Source organism: Mus musculus, chromosome 14, assembly GCF_000001635.26.
Source record: "Mus musculus strain C57BL/6J chromosome 14, GRCm38.p6 C57BL/6J".
NCBI classification, from domain to species: Eukaryota; Metazoa; Chordata; class Mammalia; order Rodentia; family Muridae; genus Mus; species Mus musculus.
Window position 1 is genome coordinate 31,236,932 of NC_000080.6, and position 14,420 is coordinate 31,251,351.

The 14,420-nt window shown below is 44.2% G+C and overlaps 1 protein-coding gene across 8 annotated transcripts; it reads right to left on the bottom strand.

Moving 5' to 3' along the window:
• Positions 1–757: 757 nt before the first annotated feature.
• On the bottom strand, positions 758–14,413 carry Phf7 (PHD finger protein 7). 8 transcript variants are annotated; one of them, NR_153761.1, is made up of 11 exons: positions 13,774–14,384; positions 12,677–12,786; positions 12,064–12,116; positions 11,112–11,203; positions 4,795–4,896; positions 3,928–4,078; positions 3,343–3,502; positions 2,700–2,806; positions 2,189–2,305; positions 1,406–1,551; positions 758–1,222 (listed from the first exon to the last, which is right to left on the bottom strand). NR_153761.1 is itself a non-coding variant. In NM_027949.2 (11 exons), the coding sequence occupies exons 2-10, from the start codon at positions 12,715–12,717 to the stop codon at positions 1,425–1,427; spliced, it is 924 nt and encodes a 307-aa protein (NP_082225.1). In that variant the 5' UTR covers positions 12,718–12,786; positions 13,774–14,384; the 3' UTR covers positions 758–1,222; positions 1,406–1,424. The 8 variants fall into 8 exon arrangements, 6 of the variants coding, with proteins under 6 accessions (NP_082225.1, NP_001347553.1, NP_001347554.1 ...); NM_027949.2 differs by having other exon boundaries at positions 3,928–4,052; NM_001360624.1 differs by lacking the exon at positions 2,189–2,305 and having other exon boundaries at positions 3,928–4,052.
• Positions 14,414–14,420: the final 7 nt, after the last annotated feature.

A 14,420-nucleotide genomic window follows, 5' to 3' on the forward strand; every position in this document is an offset into this window, starting at 1 on the left:
AGGCACTGCAGGCATTTACATGAATGTGTTACAGATTTAAAATATGTATGTATTAAAAAGAAAGGTATTATTTCCTGTACATGTTGATAGTAACAAAGCAACGCTTATGTCAGATCTGAAGGCAATCACCCTATACATCTTGGATCTAAGTCTGCAGGACTCAGCAGGATTGAAATGAGAACAGGCTTCTCCACCATTAGTGACAATGACTCACTGAGACCTTGGGAATTCAGTATGTGGCAATTCTCTAAGTTTCCCCCACTAAGCCAAGCTCATGAAATCATTAAAAACATGCAAATGTAAGATAGGCTCTCTTCAGTTTCCTTCAGGCCCTCTGCCAGATTCCCATCCCAGCTGCCTTGCCTAATGCGAATGTTCTGGTACACAAGTCCATCGTCACACCCATGAGAAATGCTGTGGGGATATGAGTGGCCCGCTCCAGCTGCAAAGCTAAGACCACACTGGCTGGAATGAGTGGAACCTTCTGCCCCACACAAGTATGGCAATCCTACTATGTTGAGTTCAGGGACCCCAGCCTCACCACCAAGGTCTGTTCTGGGACCAAAGTGGGCTACTGTGCTGGCTCACTGAGCAGAACTTACACACTTATGTGAGGATGACACTCTCCAGCCCTGGAATCCCAGTTACCCAGAAAGTCGATTCCCTTTATGTTGAAATCCTAGTGACTAACTTTTGTCTTACTCCTTTCAGATTCTCTAGTGTACTTGACAGATTCCAGAGCCAATTCACAAGGAGACCCGAGTGGAGAGATGACCTTTATTTGTCAATAACAAATGAGTGAGTGAAGCTGGAGGAAGCACATGAGAGCCACATTATGGTGAACAGTGAGTGCCCTTACATTCCACTGTTGGCACGAAGACTCCGTGTCCCCTGAGACCTCTTCACTTAGCCCCTTGAGTCTCATGGTTTCAAAGTGCTACCTCTCCAAACTGATGCAGCAACGCTCTTTTGTATCTCACTGTCCTGGGCAGGAACCGCCCTGAAGCTATTACTTGGATTTTTTGCAATCCTTTGGATCACCAGGACGGGCAGCTTCTTCCACCAGAGGACTCGGGCTTTTCTAAGAGGGAAGTTTGTAGCCAATCAGTCCAGAAGAGCTGGGATTCTCTTCCAGGCTGGTAGCCAGCCCTTAAGAAATACACATGGGGGCAGAAGGTGCTGCTGCAACAGGGGGTGTTGCCTGAGTCTTCAGATATGTAATCTGTGGTGGAAGAGAGGCAGAAAAGGGAAGGTAACTCAGTCTTTGTTTCTCCTGTGTACAGGTCCTGAAGCCCCTCATCAGCTACTTCCTTCCAAAGCTATTATATCCACTCAAAGTTCCCCTCTGTGACATGCTATCTCCATTCCCAGGTATGACAGCCCCCAGCCCCATCCAAGTTCTTACAGCAGACCATCCTTCCAGCCTAACTCGTGGTTGAAGCAGGCAAACACTCATTACATTCCCATTTCTTGCTGTTTGGTCTAAGAGAGGAGCAGTCCCGGTGGGTTCCATGGGATCCACACGTAGCACACAAAATGAGGCGCCACCGTCTACAGAAAAGCCATGGAGAGATATGGACGGACAGTCAGGACACCAACTGTTACTCTTGAATGTTAGCTACCATCCAGGCTCAGCTATGAGGAGAAAGAACTTCCTGGGAATTTTATTTTTTATGTGTATGGGTCTTTTGACTGCATGTATGTATGTGGATCATATGCATACTGAACTCATGGAGGCCAAAGAATATGTCAGATCCCCTGGGACTAGAGTTGCAGACAGCTGGGAGCTGCAATGTGGATGGTGGGAATAGAAGCTGGGTACTTTGGAAGGGCAATGAGTACTCTTAGCACTGGGCCATCTCTCCAGCCCCAAGGGAAGTTAAGTCAATGTAGTTTTGCTCTACATATTACCCCATGACTCTGGGATGACAGGTGTTGATTCTAAGAGGCCACAGGTGGGCACAGCCCTTGGCAGGATGAATCTGAAAAGTAACTGACCCTGAGTGTCTTTCCAATGGGCCCAAACAGCAGACCCTGCAGAGGAGACCCTCCATTTGTGCATGAGTAAGTCTGGGACTGGTCAAATTTGGGACTTGGCAACTGGGTTCATCCTGAGGGCTGCGGCCAAGAACAGCCTTCCTGCTTTAATAGCAGTGCTAGAGCTCTCTGCCCAGGGGCTTCTTCCTACCCTTCATCCTCAAAGCTGTCTCTGCCTTGCTCATACAGACAGATGGGGGCATCACAATGCCGATAGCGCTGATACAACTCGGAGAAAGCCCCTGGCTCGAGTTCCCAGGCAGCATCTCTGCAGTGGGAGAAGAAGTTATAAGGGACACATACTCTACTGGTGAGCCTTTGTCCACTCAGAAGAATGAAAGCTAAGCACAGCAAGAGTTCAAAGGCCGGAGCACTGCCAATAAGGCTGTGAGAGCAGAACTGGTGTAATGAGAGGGCAAGATGGGGGTTCCAACTCCTCGTCCCCAGGGCTCGGTTCTTTAAGAGCCTTTTCAGGAGCAGCCTCCTGCCCATTTCCCTTTCCTTTTGACTACTTTAAAGCACACTTGCCACCGTTCTCACTTCATTGTACATCAATGCCTGAGCTGTGGGCAATCTCTGAACTGTCTTCACACTCACCTCCTGTCTAGAAAGCCACCCCAGCCACCCCCGGCTCAGCCTCTTGTGTGCAGAGCTCCTGCTACCTGTCTGGGATGTGGATCCCCATCCTCAGCATCTCCTGTGGGAACTCTTCTCGGTTGTTGCACTGGGGACACTTGAAGAAGTGCTTTGCTGATGTGTGGGCATATTTCTGTAAGAGAAGAAAGCGTTTGTGAAAACAAGCAAGCCACCTTCCCATGCCCACCTCACTGCACGCAGTCAGGAAAAGCAGTCTGGGTGTGCTAGGATGAGGGCTGCCACCAGGCGTCAGGCCTGGGACCAAAAGGCTTTTGAAGAGAGTTCCCAGGAGTGCCTCAGTTGTCCATGGGGCTTGGCAGGGGTCAGCAGGGGTCAGGTACCTGAGTACACTGCCTTCCCTTTCATCCTAGTAGTAGGCAGATTTTGAGCTCCTTAACTCGTTCTCAGAAACACCTATTTGTTTCAGAAACCCTCAAGATTTTGCCTAGTTTAACTCTTACGATGAGTGAGGCCTGAGGCCAAGGATGACTGGAGGCTGGGTTACCTATTCCCTCCCAGACCTGGAAGCAGCTCCTAGGCACATGCCTGCCTGCAGTACGGAGTTCTGAATCTTACACATACTTGAGCATTCCCAGAATGCCCTGGTTCCAAGCACAGGGCGGGGCAATCACGGAAGGTTGTCCTTCCCCCCTGTACAGAGAGACCCACCTGGATACACTTGCGGTGATAGATAGCTTGACTACAGCATGGGCTCTGGATGTTCTCAACACTTGTTCGGGATAAATTTTCGCAACACAAGACACAGCTTTCCTCCCCCAAACTCCCCTGGTGGATGTTCTGTGTTGGTCGATGTTTTCTACAATATGATCTGTGATGGGTAAATAGACTTGGTTTCTGGCTTGTCACTGAGGCAGATTCCCAGCTGCCTGGTCTATTTGCTTGGTGCTCAGTGAATCGGTACACTGAAGGGTGAAGAACAGCGACATGACTTCTCATGGCTGCTTACCCACTGAGCTATGGAGGACAGTCTCCATAGCACCCATTATTGAATGCCCTATTCAGTTATGAGCAGCTGTCTAAGAACCCAGCTGTTTGTAATTTAAGGAGGGGACAGGAAGCAAGGAGAAACCCCTGTGAAACTTCCAAGACAAGACACTGTTTCCCATTATCGAGTGGAGGGACAGATGTGTTGGGAGAGTCAAAACAGTCTCCTGAGAACCGGGCTCTGATTTCAGTGCTGTCTAAACAGCAGGCTGCAAAAGGGTAACCCAACATTTTTCCTTCCTCACTCACTTGTACTCTCCAAAAAACTGTGAAAGGCAACCCCTTTCTTGGCCACAAGGCAGATGGAAGTTCTGGACACACTGATCATTCTGGCATCTGATAGCAGCTCCTTTTTTCTTGCATACAAAGCAGATCTGCAAATGAGATGCCAGACAAAGTTCTGTGACCCGAAAAAAAACAAACAGAAGTTGTGGTTCTTCTTTCTACAGACTGGAAATTCTGGGAAGCAACAACTATCCCCTTTCCCTCCATGGTCCATGGTATCCTAGAACTGAACTTCAAGAAGCATGGAATTTCTGTTTTCTTAGGGCGCTGCCTCATCTTTAGGATACATTCTAAAAGAGATGGGACTTAAGAACTAGGTTTTGCTCTTGTCTTAGTCAGGGTTTCTATTCCTGCACAACATCATGACCAAGAAGCAAGTTGGGGAGGAAAGGGTTTATTCGGCTTATACTTCCATACTGCTGTTCATCACCAAAGGAAGTCAGGACTGGAACTCAAGCAGGGCAGGAAGCAGGAGCTGATGCAGAGGCCATGGAGGGATGTTCTTTACTGGCTTGCTTGCTTGCTCTTTTATAGAACCCAAGACTACCATCCCAGAGATGGTCCCACCCCCAAGGGGCCTTTCCCCCTTGACCACTAATTGAGAAAATGCCTTACAGTTGGATCTCATGAAGGCACTTCCCCAGCTGCAGCTCCTTTCTCTGTGATAACTCCAGTTGTGTCAAGTTGACACAAAACTAGCCAGTACAGCTCTCAAGGACACAAGCACATAGGGCGACACACACACACACACACACACACACACACACACACGGATTCTGAACATGCAGAGGAAAGGCCTATCCCAAGGTCCCCATTTCAAGAAAGTCTAACCTTCTTAGAAGCCCGTACTGCCTCCCTTTTGATGTCTTCAGGCATAAATCCATGGAGACCTCTGTTGGGTTGGCCCTTCTGAGGCAGTCTGCTAGACAGGATCTAAGGGAGTACCAGAACCAGGATGTCAACATATAGAAACAGGACAGTGGGGTGCCGGTGACTGGGGAAAAGAACTAAGAAATGGAGCTTGGTGGAACTCATCTGTGTATACAGGACAATTTATTTAATGATGTCTGAGATAATGGTATAAATTGGATACACCAGCACTTTTTTTTTTGTTTGTTTTTTTGAGACAGGGGTTCTCTGTATAGCCATGGCTGTCCTGGAACTCACTTTGTAGACCAGGCTGGCCTCGAACTCAGAAATCCACCTGCCTCTGCCTCCCATGTGCTGGGATTAAAGGCGTATGCCACCATGCCCAGCTACACCAGCACTTTTTTAACTCTTTGGACACCCAACATGGAGAAACATAACTTATTAAAGGCCATAGAGCCTCAGAATCAGTACTTTTATGCTATTCTCATTTGCTAAGGGCTGCTCCTGCCATTGTGTGAACACTGGGGACCTGTTCTCTCTAGATTGATTCATTTCATACTTTTTAAAAAAAGATTTATTTATTGATTATATATAAGTACACTGTAGCTGTCTTCAGACACACCAGAAGAGGGAGTCAGATCTTGTTACGGATGGTTGTGAGCCACCATGTGGTTGCTGGGATTTGAACTCAGGACCTTTGGAAGAGCAGTCGGGTGCTCTTACCTGCTGAGCCATCTCACCAGCCCCATTTCATACTTTTAAAGACAATACATGACACAGAAACTATTGTGACTGTTATCTTACAGAGGAGGACACTGAAGTGACATGTGGCAAGTGACATGGCTGGAGTCACATAACAAAGAGTTACAAAGGTGGCCTTCACACCTGGGCCTACAGAATCCACACTAATTCCCCCTTTGCTATATCCCCATTAATACAGGATAATTAAGAATATTTTTTCCTCAGAGTATTACACAAAGGTAAATGGAATTTTAGTCTCCTAATGAGCAATCTTCATTAACTGGAAAAGATTAGGAGTTGCACTTTTAAAAGCATACTTTAAAGGGATGTTTCTTTAAAGGTGCTCAAACATGGTTTTGGAATGAGTAATTAATCTTGCAGTGATTATAAAATGTGTAATGGGAGCTTAGGCTATGTATTTATTTAACTTACTTTAAAAGATTTTAAACATGTCTGAGTGTTTGCATGTGAGAGCAGGAGAGGTGTGCAGGTCCCTTAGAACTAGAGTTACAGACGATTGATTGTGAAATGCCATGTGGATTCTAGGACCTAAACTCTGTCTAGAGAAACGGATTCCTAATGATGCTAAAAACATTTCACACACCAGGCAGTGGTGGCACACACCTTTAATCCCAGCACTTGGGAGGCAGAGGCAGTCGGATTTCTGAGTTCGAGGCCAGCCTGGTCTTATAGTGAGTTCCAGGACAGCCAGGGCTACACAGAAAAACCCTGTCTTGGAAAAAAAAACACACACACACACACAAAACCCTAAAACATTTTGCTCATATTTTATCACTATCTCAAGGCTTTATCACAATGAGTGACTTTTGTCTTACTTATAATTTTTAAGTATTAGTCATGTTTTTATAATGGACACGTGTTATTTTTATAAACAAAAATGAATAAAGAACAGAAACAATTTAAATGTCCTTTTCAATTTTTTGGTATCTCATTTTTTGAGATAGAGTCTCATGTAATCCAGGCTGGCTCTGGACTCAGAGGCCAAGTTAGACTTGGAGCTCACGATTACCCACCTCTACCTCCCAATTGCTGAGACTGCATCTGTACCTCCATGCCCAGAAAAAAAAGCCACTAATGGAGTTTAATATTTTAGGAACATCCATAATATGAAATGCCAGTCACCTATTTAAAAGAATAGGTCTCTGTGTTCTGTGTCATGAGATCCCCACAATACATGAGATGGAAAGGAAACCCTACAAAACATCATATATGTTTAACTTTACGTTGAAATGTATATGCTTATTGATGTATCAGAATTAACTAAGTCCCAACACCTGGCAGAAGTTACAATAAATAAAAATCACAGATCAATTTTTTCCTCATGAGGATAAATATAAAAAATTAAGTATTGGTAAGTTTAATTCAGCCCCTATTATAAAGCATGACCAAGAAAGAAGGGCCTGTACCAAGAATGCAGTTGATACAACAAACCACAGAAAGAGGAAAATCATGTCAGTAAATGCAAAACATTTGGAAACTCAATACAGAAACTCAGAAATTCACCTGTCTCTGCCTCCCAAGTGCTGGGATTAAAGGTGTGCGCCACCACTGCCCAGCAGCTAATACATTTATGATGCTGAAAAATTAGATGCTGTCCCCTAATGCCGGGAGAAAGGCACGGACAACTATTTATACTACTTCTATTAAGCATTAGGTTGAAGGCCCTGGCCAGTACCAAAGGCAAGAAGAAATAAAAGGTATAATAACTGGGGGCTAGAGATGTAGCTCGGTTGCTAAGAGTACTTGCCTAGCATGTATGAGGTAACCCCTGGCACCCCACTAAAAACTTGGCAGGGGAGCTGGAGAGATGGTTCAGCAGTTAAGAGCAAGTACTTGTTACTCTTGTAAGACAGGGATCAGTTCCCAGCACCCACATGGTGGTTCATGCCCTTTTCTAAGTCCAGTTCTAGGGGATCCGACCCACTCTTCTGACCTCCTCAGGCATCAGACAGGACATGTAGGCAAAACACTCATACATATAAAACAATTTTAAAAACAAGCAAGCAAACAAACAAACTAACTAATTGAGCATGGTGACAAATGCCTGTAATCCCAGCACTTAAGAGTTGGAGGCAGGAAAGTCAGAAGTTCAAAGTCAGTGCTGGAGAGATAGCTTAGTCAGTAAAGCCCTTGCTGCACAAGCATGAGGACCTAAATTCAGATCCCCATCACAGATATAAAATGCCGGGTACAGTAATGCCTACTTGTAATCCTAGCACTAAGGAGGCAGAAACATAAGGATCCCTGGGGCTTGATGGTCAGTTAGTTTTGTCAGATGGGTGCACTCTAGAACCCTGTCTGAAAAAACAATGTGGAGAGAAATAGAGAAAGACAACTGATGTCAACCTCATCTCCACATGTACACACCTGAACATACATTCACACATACATGAATCTGTCCACATGTACATTGCCCCTGCCCATACATGAACAGGAAAAGAGGAAGTTTGTGGTCACCCTCAAGCTACAGAATGAGTTTAAGGTCAGCCTGGGCTACACGGGATTTCATCTTTAAAAAAAAAAAGGACAAAACTTGGCACTATCTACATAGAGAACCAGAGAATCCCAAGTAAATAAATAAATAAATAAATACAATGGTTGATTTGGTAAATGTTTAACAAAATTGTAGAATACAAAGTCAATATGCAATAAGTATTTCTATAATCTAACAACAAAATATTTAAAAACATTTAACAGAAGATTCATAATACTATATTTTCACTAGGACCACAGAACATTATGATTAAAAATTGAAAGGAATTGATACCAAATAATCCTGGAAAAGACTGTAAATTTTACCATAGTTAATTTTAAGACAGTATAAAACCACAAGAATTAAGACAGTGGAGTGCTAGTATATTGATAGACACATATAGATTAATAGTATAAATAATTTTCCAGATCCACAAATATATATATATGGTCAATTGATTTTGATAAAGGCATCTAGGTAATTCAATAGTATTTAAGTACTACTTAGGACACACAAAAATTTCTCATCTAAAAGAAAAACTGATAAATACAACATCAAAATTAAAGAAATTTTAAGACATCATTAGAAATAAGATATAACTATATAAAAAGAATTTTTATCCAGAACATATAAACAATTTTTACAATCCAGCAAGACAAAAGACTCTACTTTCTTTTCTTCTTCTCTTCCTCTTGCTCCATTTGAGACAGGGTTTCTCTGTGTAGCCCTGGCTGTCCTGGAACTCACTATAAGACCAGGCTGGCCTTGAACTCACAGAGATTTGTCTGCCTCTGTCTCCTAGGTGCTGGGATTAAAGGCATTCACCACAATGCTTAGATCAGAATCTCATTTCTTTTAACAAAAGAAAATACTCATACAAATTAAATAAAAATTATGTGAAGTATTTAAAAATAGAAAATTAAACACATGAAAAGCTCAACATCTTTACTCCTCAAACAAGTGCAAATTAAGAGCACAACACAATGTTAGGCTGAAATGAAAAGGATGGACAATACCAAGACTTGGTAAAGAGCTGTCAGCTGGAACTCTCACACATTGCTAATGGCTGTGTGAACTGGTCCAGCAACCTTGGAAAGGTGACTTGGCAGCTTCACATACATGTCTACTCACATGGACCCAGCAATCCCACTCCTGGGCATCTGCCCAAGAGAAGGAGGAATGCATGTCACAGAAAGAGCTGCATGTAAATGTTCTTAGGTTTAGTCACAAAAGTCCACCAAACTGAAACAAATCAAATGTCTGTCTACCAACTGCTGAAAAGAAACTTCAGCATATCAAGCAATTTTTTTTTTGGTGGGGCCGGGAATCATTTCAGCACCATATGTGAGCTAGGCTTAATGGAATCTCTGAGTCCACAGTGGGAAAGAGATTAGAGGAGGCAGGAGAGAGGAGCTGACATGTGTAATTAGGACCCATGGTCAGGTCAGGCTCCTGCAGGCAAACTAGAGAGAGGGAGACAGGCCAAGCAGGAAGGGAGATTTCCTTAAAGGGTGGCAGTAAAGAATTCCAGGAGCAGAGTGAGGAGGACTCGGGGAAAGGGGCTGTAAAGGGGAGGATTCCATAGCAGAGGGATGAAATGCAGAGAAGGAACAGGTGAGCATTAGGACAGTGTCTTAATCTAAGGGCATCCCCAAGGGATCAGTGGACAGGTGTCCCTTGTCCACTTTGATGGGGAGCACAGGATGGTGTAGGGAGGCTTGCCTGGCATACTGGTATGACTTTTATAGCAGGCTCCAGACAGGGTAGGAAGCTCTCGGAGGACATTCAGTTGAGGGAGGAGTAAGTAGAGTAGGTAGAGAAATGGCTGGAGATGTGGACTCCAAAGTCAAATATAGTGGGTAGCAGGAGCCAGACGCTGCAAATGATATACACTCAGTTTGGTTACAAGGGACAGAGCCCCTCTAGGATGGGACCCTATGCCTCCTCCCATGTTTCTGCAGCAGATGTGAGTGAGACCACTGAATGAGAGGGCTATGGGTGCAAAGGAATGCTTATTGGAAATATGAACCTGCTGTGTGACGATTTCCCCTGTGATAGACAGAGAACATGGTAATAAGGACTTAGCTTTTGGTGAAAGGAAGGTGAGTTAAGCCTGGGAACTAGCTAGCATGGGGCTTTGATCTGTTGGAGGCTTGTTTAATAGGGAATCAGATGCCCTTTCTGGAGATAGGTTGCTGGGAGAGGGGTGCAGATAAGAAAATAAAGACTTTTCTTGACAATTAGAAACCCACTTTACCAGGTTTCCAAGTTTTCTGAGGAATGCTGATCTTAAGTAGCAATCCTTCTCTTTAACTGCTCAGAGTCCAGACTGAGCAGGGCCTAACAGAAAGAGTATAAACTATATGGTGTAAGTGGTTAAGAGTGCTGGACCATGTTTGAGTCGTAGTTATCCACATGGCATCTCACAGCTGCCTGTAACTGGACTTCTAGGGGATGCTCGCTTCTGGCCTCTGAGGGCACTGCATACACATGGTGCACAGACATGTACAGGCAAAGTACATAGTCATAAAATAAAAATAAATATTAAGATTGGTTCATTTTATTTTTCAGATTATCTTATTTAAAAAGTGTAAGGACAACCCAAACAAGTGTTTGTCAGAGGGAGGAAGGGAAAGAGAGGCTATGATTGTGAGAAGAGGTTTTGATTGTTCACGCTTTATACCATCAAGATTTTAGACCATACCATTTATTATTTTAAAAATGGATTTTAAAATATTAAAAACAGCTGGGCGTGGAGGTGCACACCTTTAATCCCAGCACTTGGGAGGCAGAGGCAGGCAGATTTCTGAGTTCGAGGACAGCCTGGTCTACAGAGTGAGTTCCAGGACAGCCAGGGCTGCAAAGAGGAACCCTGTCTCGAAAAATCAAAAAAAAAAAAAACAAAACAAAACAAAAAAAAAAACCAAAAAAAACAAAAAACTATATGGAGACAAACACGGCTATAAATTTAAGGCTAAATGCAAAAGCAGTTTGTATAACAAAAGTGGTAACACATTCAAAGCAAAGAGAGTCTTATACTTACAAGACAGAAATAATGGACACAAAGATTGTCTTTCTGAAGAAATTCTCCTAGTTTTTCAGGATCACCAGGTTCTTGAAGGCATAGAAGGCAAACTGAAAGAGTGAACATTAAGAATAAAGGAGTGACTTAAGTTGACCACTAAGAACTAAAAAGTGGGGGGCTGGAGAGATGGCTCAGTGGTTAAGAGCACTGACTGCTGATCCAGAGGACCACATTCAATTCCCAGCACCCACATGGTAGCTGACAACTATCTGCAATTTCAGTTCCAGGGACTCTAACACTCTCACACAAACATATACACAGGCAAAACATCAAAAACAACCTAAGATAGCAAGGAGTCTAGAGGCTCTTTTACTTACAAAGGGGTTTTTATCTAAATAAAATGTTCATAAGTAAACAAATATCCTAAGTTGGAAGCGCATTCACTACACGTAGCCTATCAAACACCAAAGCTCAGCAGCACAGCACATTGCAAATAGTTGTTTCCTATCGTGTTTGTACGGCTGACAAGGAGCTGTGCCACCACCCAGAACTGCAAGAGAGTATCATTAACTTGGGAAAAGATCGAAGTCCAAAATTTGAAGTATGGGTTTCTATTGAATGCATCACAATGTGAAAACAAAACAAAAATTAAAACCCTGTAGTCAGGAAGCATCTTTATTGACAAGAATAAAGGTTAACTCCTAGTGGGTATCAGGCCTTGAGGTAATTTTGGTCGCACTGACAGAGTAGGGTGTGACTAAGTACTTCACACTGTTTTGTTCTCAACTGGCTTTAACTAAATTCTTTCTTGAACCTCAGATACGACATGCTAAAACTTCAGACACCAAATTCTTTGGGACCTTAGAGAATCTGGGAAAGAAGTAGGGTTGGCAACGAAAGAGCACCATGGGAAGGGCCTTCTTTGTTAATGGCTGGAAGCAGGAACTCAACTCCACCTCCACTCTCTTACCAGGACTTGAAGACAGCTTCCTCTGTGTTACCTTCTTAGTCCTGATAGTTTTTCTATAGAAGAGAAAGAACAGCAAAAGTGTTGAGGACCCTGCTGACAAGCCTTCTACTTTTATTTTCTTTTGCCAGCTTCCCAAGTACACTAAAATGTCCCTGAAGTGCACTGTTTTCCAGTGACAGGCACTACTGTTGGCAACTATCATGAGTTTAGTTCAACACAACATTCTAAAAAGGGAGTACTATTTCTTTTTTGTTTGGGCTTTTGAGACAAGGTTTCTCTGTGTAACTACCCTGGCTGTCCTGGAACTCCCTCTATAGACTAGGCTGGCTATATAGCCGGCACTCAGAATTCCGCCTGCCACCTCTGAGATTAACCCTGCTCAGAGGAGTACTAGCTCAGGCACCACTGAGATTTAAATAGTAAAGTTCCACAGCTGCCACTGAGCCACTGGGGACAGCACTGGGAAGAGAGGAGGGCTTCTTGGGGGTGGGGGAAGGGCTCTGATATACGCTTTGTCACTCTCTAACCCTAGCCCAAGAGTATGTTAAAGGAAGCAGAAAATGCAGCGTGTATCAAAGGAATTTCCCCAACTCCTTCAGGTCACCTACTCTACCTCAATCTTGGATGTTTGTTTTTTTCTTTTAAAGTCTTCATTCGTTTCCGTCTGTCCTTCCTATCTAGAATTCTTCTGTGCTATTATGAAGATAATGCAGGCTTTTCCAGCTACAAACATAAACGAAATAGGTTAGCAATTTAATTTTACATTTGGTTATCAAGTTCTACAAGATCAAAGCAACAGTATACTTCTCAACTCATTTGATAAAGGGGTTATAGACAATATTAATGCTAGTGATGGCCAATAGTGATTAAATGGTTCCAAGAACCGTTTAGGCACTTAACAATAGGCACACTAATAACCCTTATTTTCAAGTTGAGGAGACTGAGTTAGAGAGATAAACGTCATGGCCAAGGTCAGAATCAGTGATCCTAGGTGAGATTTAATGATTACAAAAGCTGACATCAACTACGGTGTTATAATTTTATCTCATTGCAGTATCTCATTGGAACCGGGTCGGATAGATGGTTAAGAGCACTGACTGTTCTTCCAGAGGTCCTGAGTTCAATTCTTAGCAATCACATGGTGGCTCCTGTAATGGCATCTGATGCCCTCTTATGGTGTATCTGAGGACAGCTATAGTGTACTCATATACATAAAATAAATCTCTTTTTTTGTTTTGTTTTTCGATACAGGGTTTCTCTGTGTAGCCCTGACTGTCCTGGAACTCACTATAAGACCAGGCTGGCCTCGAACTCAGAAATCCGCCTGCCTCTGCCTCCCAAGTGCTGGGATTAAAGGCGTGCGCCACCACTGCCGGGTTTGGACAGCATTTCTTAAAAGACCTCAGTCAATTAGGTCCCTCCAGAGATATACTATACTTCAGTATCCAGAGCCTCAAGTCAAGGCTGGCGATTCTGAATCTCTTCATGAATGTCAGACTTTTCTAACTGCTAACTGCTTACAAGCCATCAAAACTTCACGCTAGCTTTTCCCAACACAGGAGATGCAGTTGCAGAGCTAACATCAGTTTGTTTTCTTACTAAACGTGGATGGGCTGAGATGGGTTGGAACCTTTCCGTGTCCCCACGGGGATCTACTTTACTTCCTAGTATGTTGGCGCTAAACCCGACTGTGTTAAAATAGAAATAAACCTTGAGATTTCAGTTCTTTGCATCGCTGGGACACGACGTTACTTGAGTAGTAGTCTGTGCACACTGGTAGTTATAAGATGGAATCTTCAAAACAGTTGAGGACGGTCGTGGCAAATGCAAGCTGCTCAGTCCGCGATTTCCTAACCCGGCGGATGCTCGCTCGAAACGCTTACCAAGTTGTATCACTGGATAAAAGTGTTGGGTAAATTAAAAATATATTAACGTGTTCGGTCCCGCCGCCGCAAGAATAAACGATTTATTTGGAAAATACGTCAGTGTGGCCACAACCGTCCCCCAAAGGTAACAGTCAGAAGAGGGCTCAAGGAGCATTCCGCGCATGCCAGGGCTCCCTTGCCGGGCGGCTGTGGCGAGGCCAGGCTGGAGGCTGCTTCCGCTGCTCGCTCTCACGGAAGCTACGGGCCACCGCTTTCAGCCCAGGCTGCCCACCCAGCTGTCGCCGAGGGCGCCGCTGTCCCGGAGCTTTAGTCGTTGACACAAGACGTGGTAACTACTTCACGGGCGGCCGCCCCGCGCGGTGACTGCGCCGTCGAAGGAGGCGAGCGTGCTGAGGGGGGATGGGGTCACGCGGACTGTGGCCAAAACGAGGACCGCTAACGGCCGCGCGCCCGCCCCGCCCTCCGCACGTG

Bases quoted from the DNA above. Each gene is read 5' to 3' on its own strand.
- Phf7 (NM_027949.2), bottom strand. From the start codon at position 12,717: ATGAAGACTTTAAAAGAAAAAAACAAACATCCAAGATTGAG. The intron at 12,117-12,676 runs GTAGAGTAGGTG...TCTCTTCTATAG, and splicing joins AACAAACATCCAAGATTGAG to AAAAACTATCAGGACTAAGA. The intron at 4,053-4,794 runs GTTAGACTTTCT...TCTCATTTGCAG, and splicing joins CAGTACGGGCTTCTAAGAAG to ATCTGCTTTGTATGCAAGAA.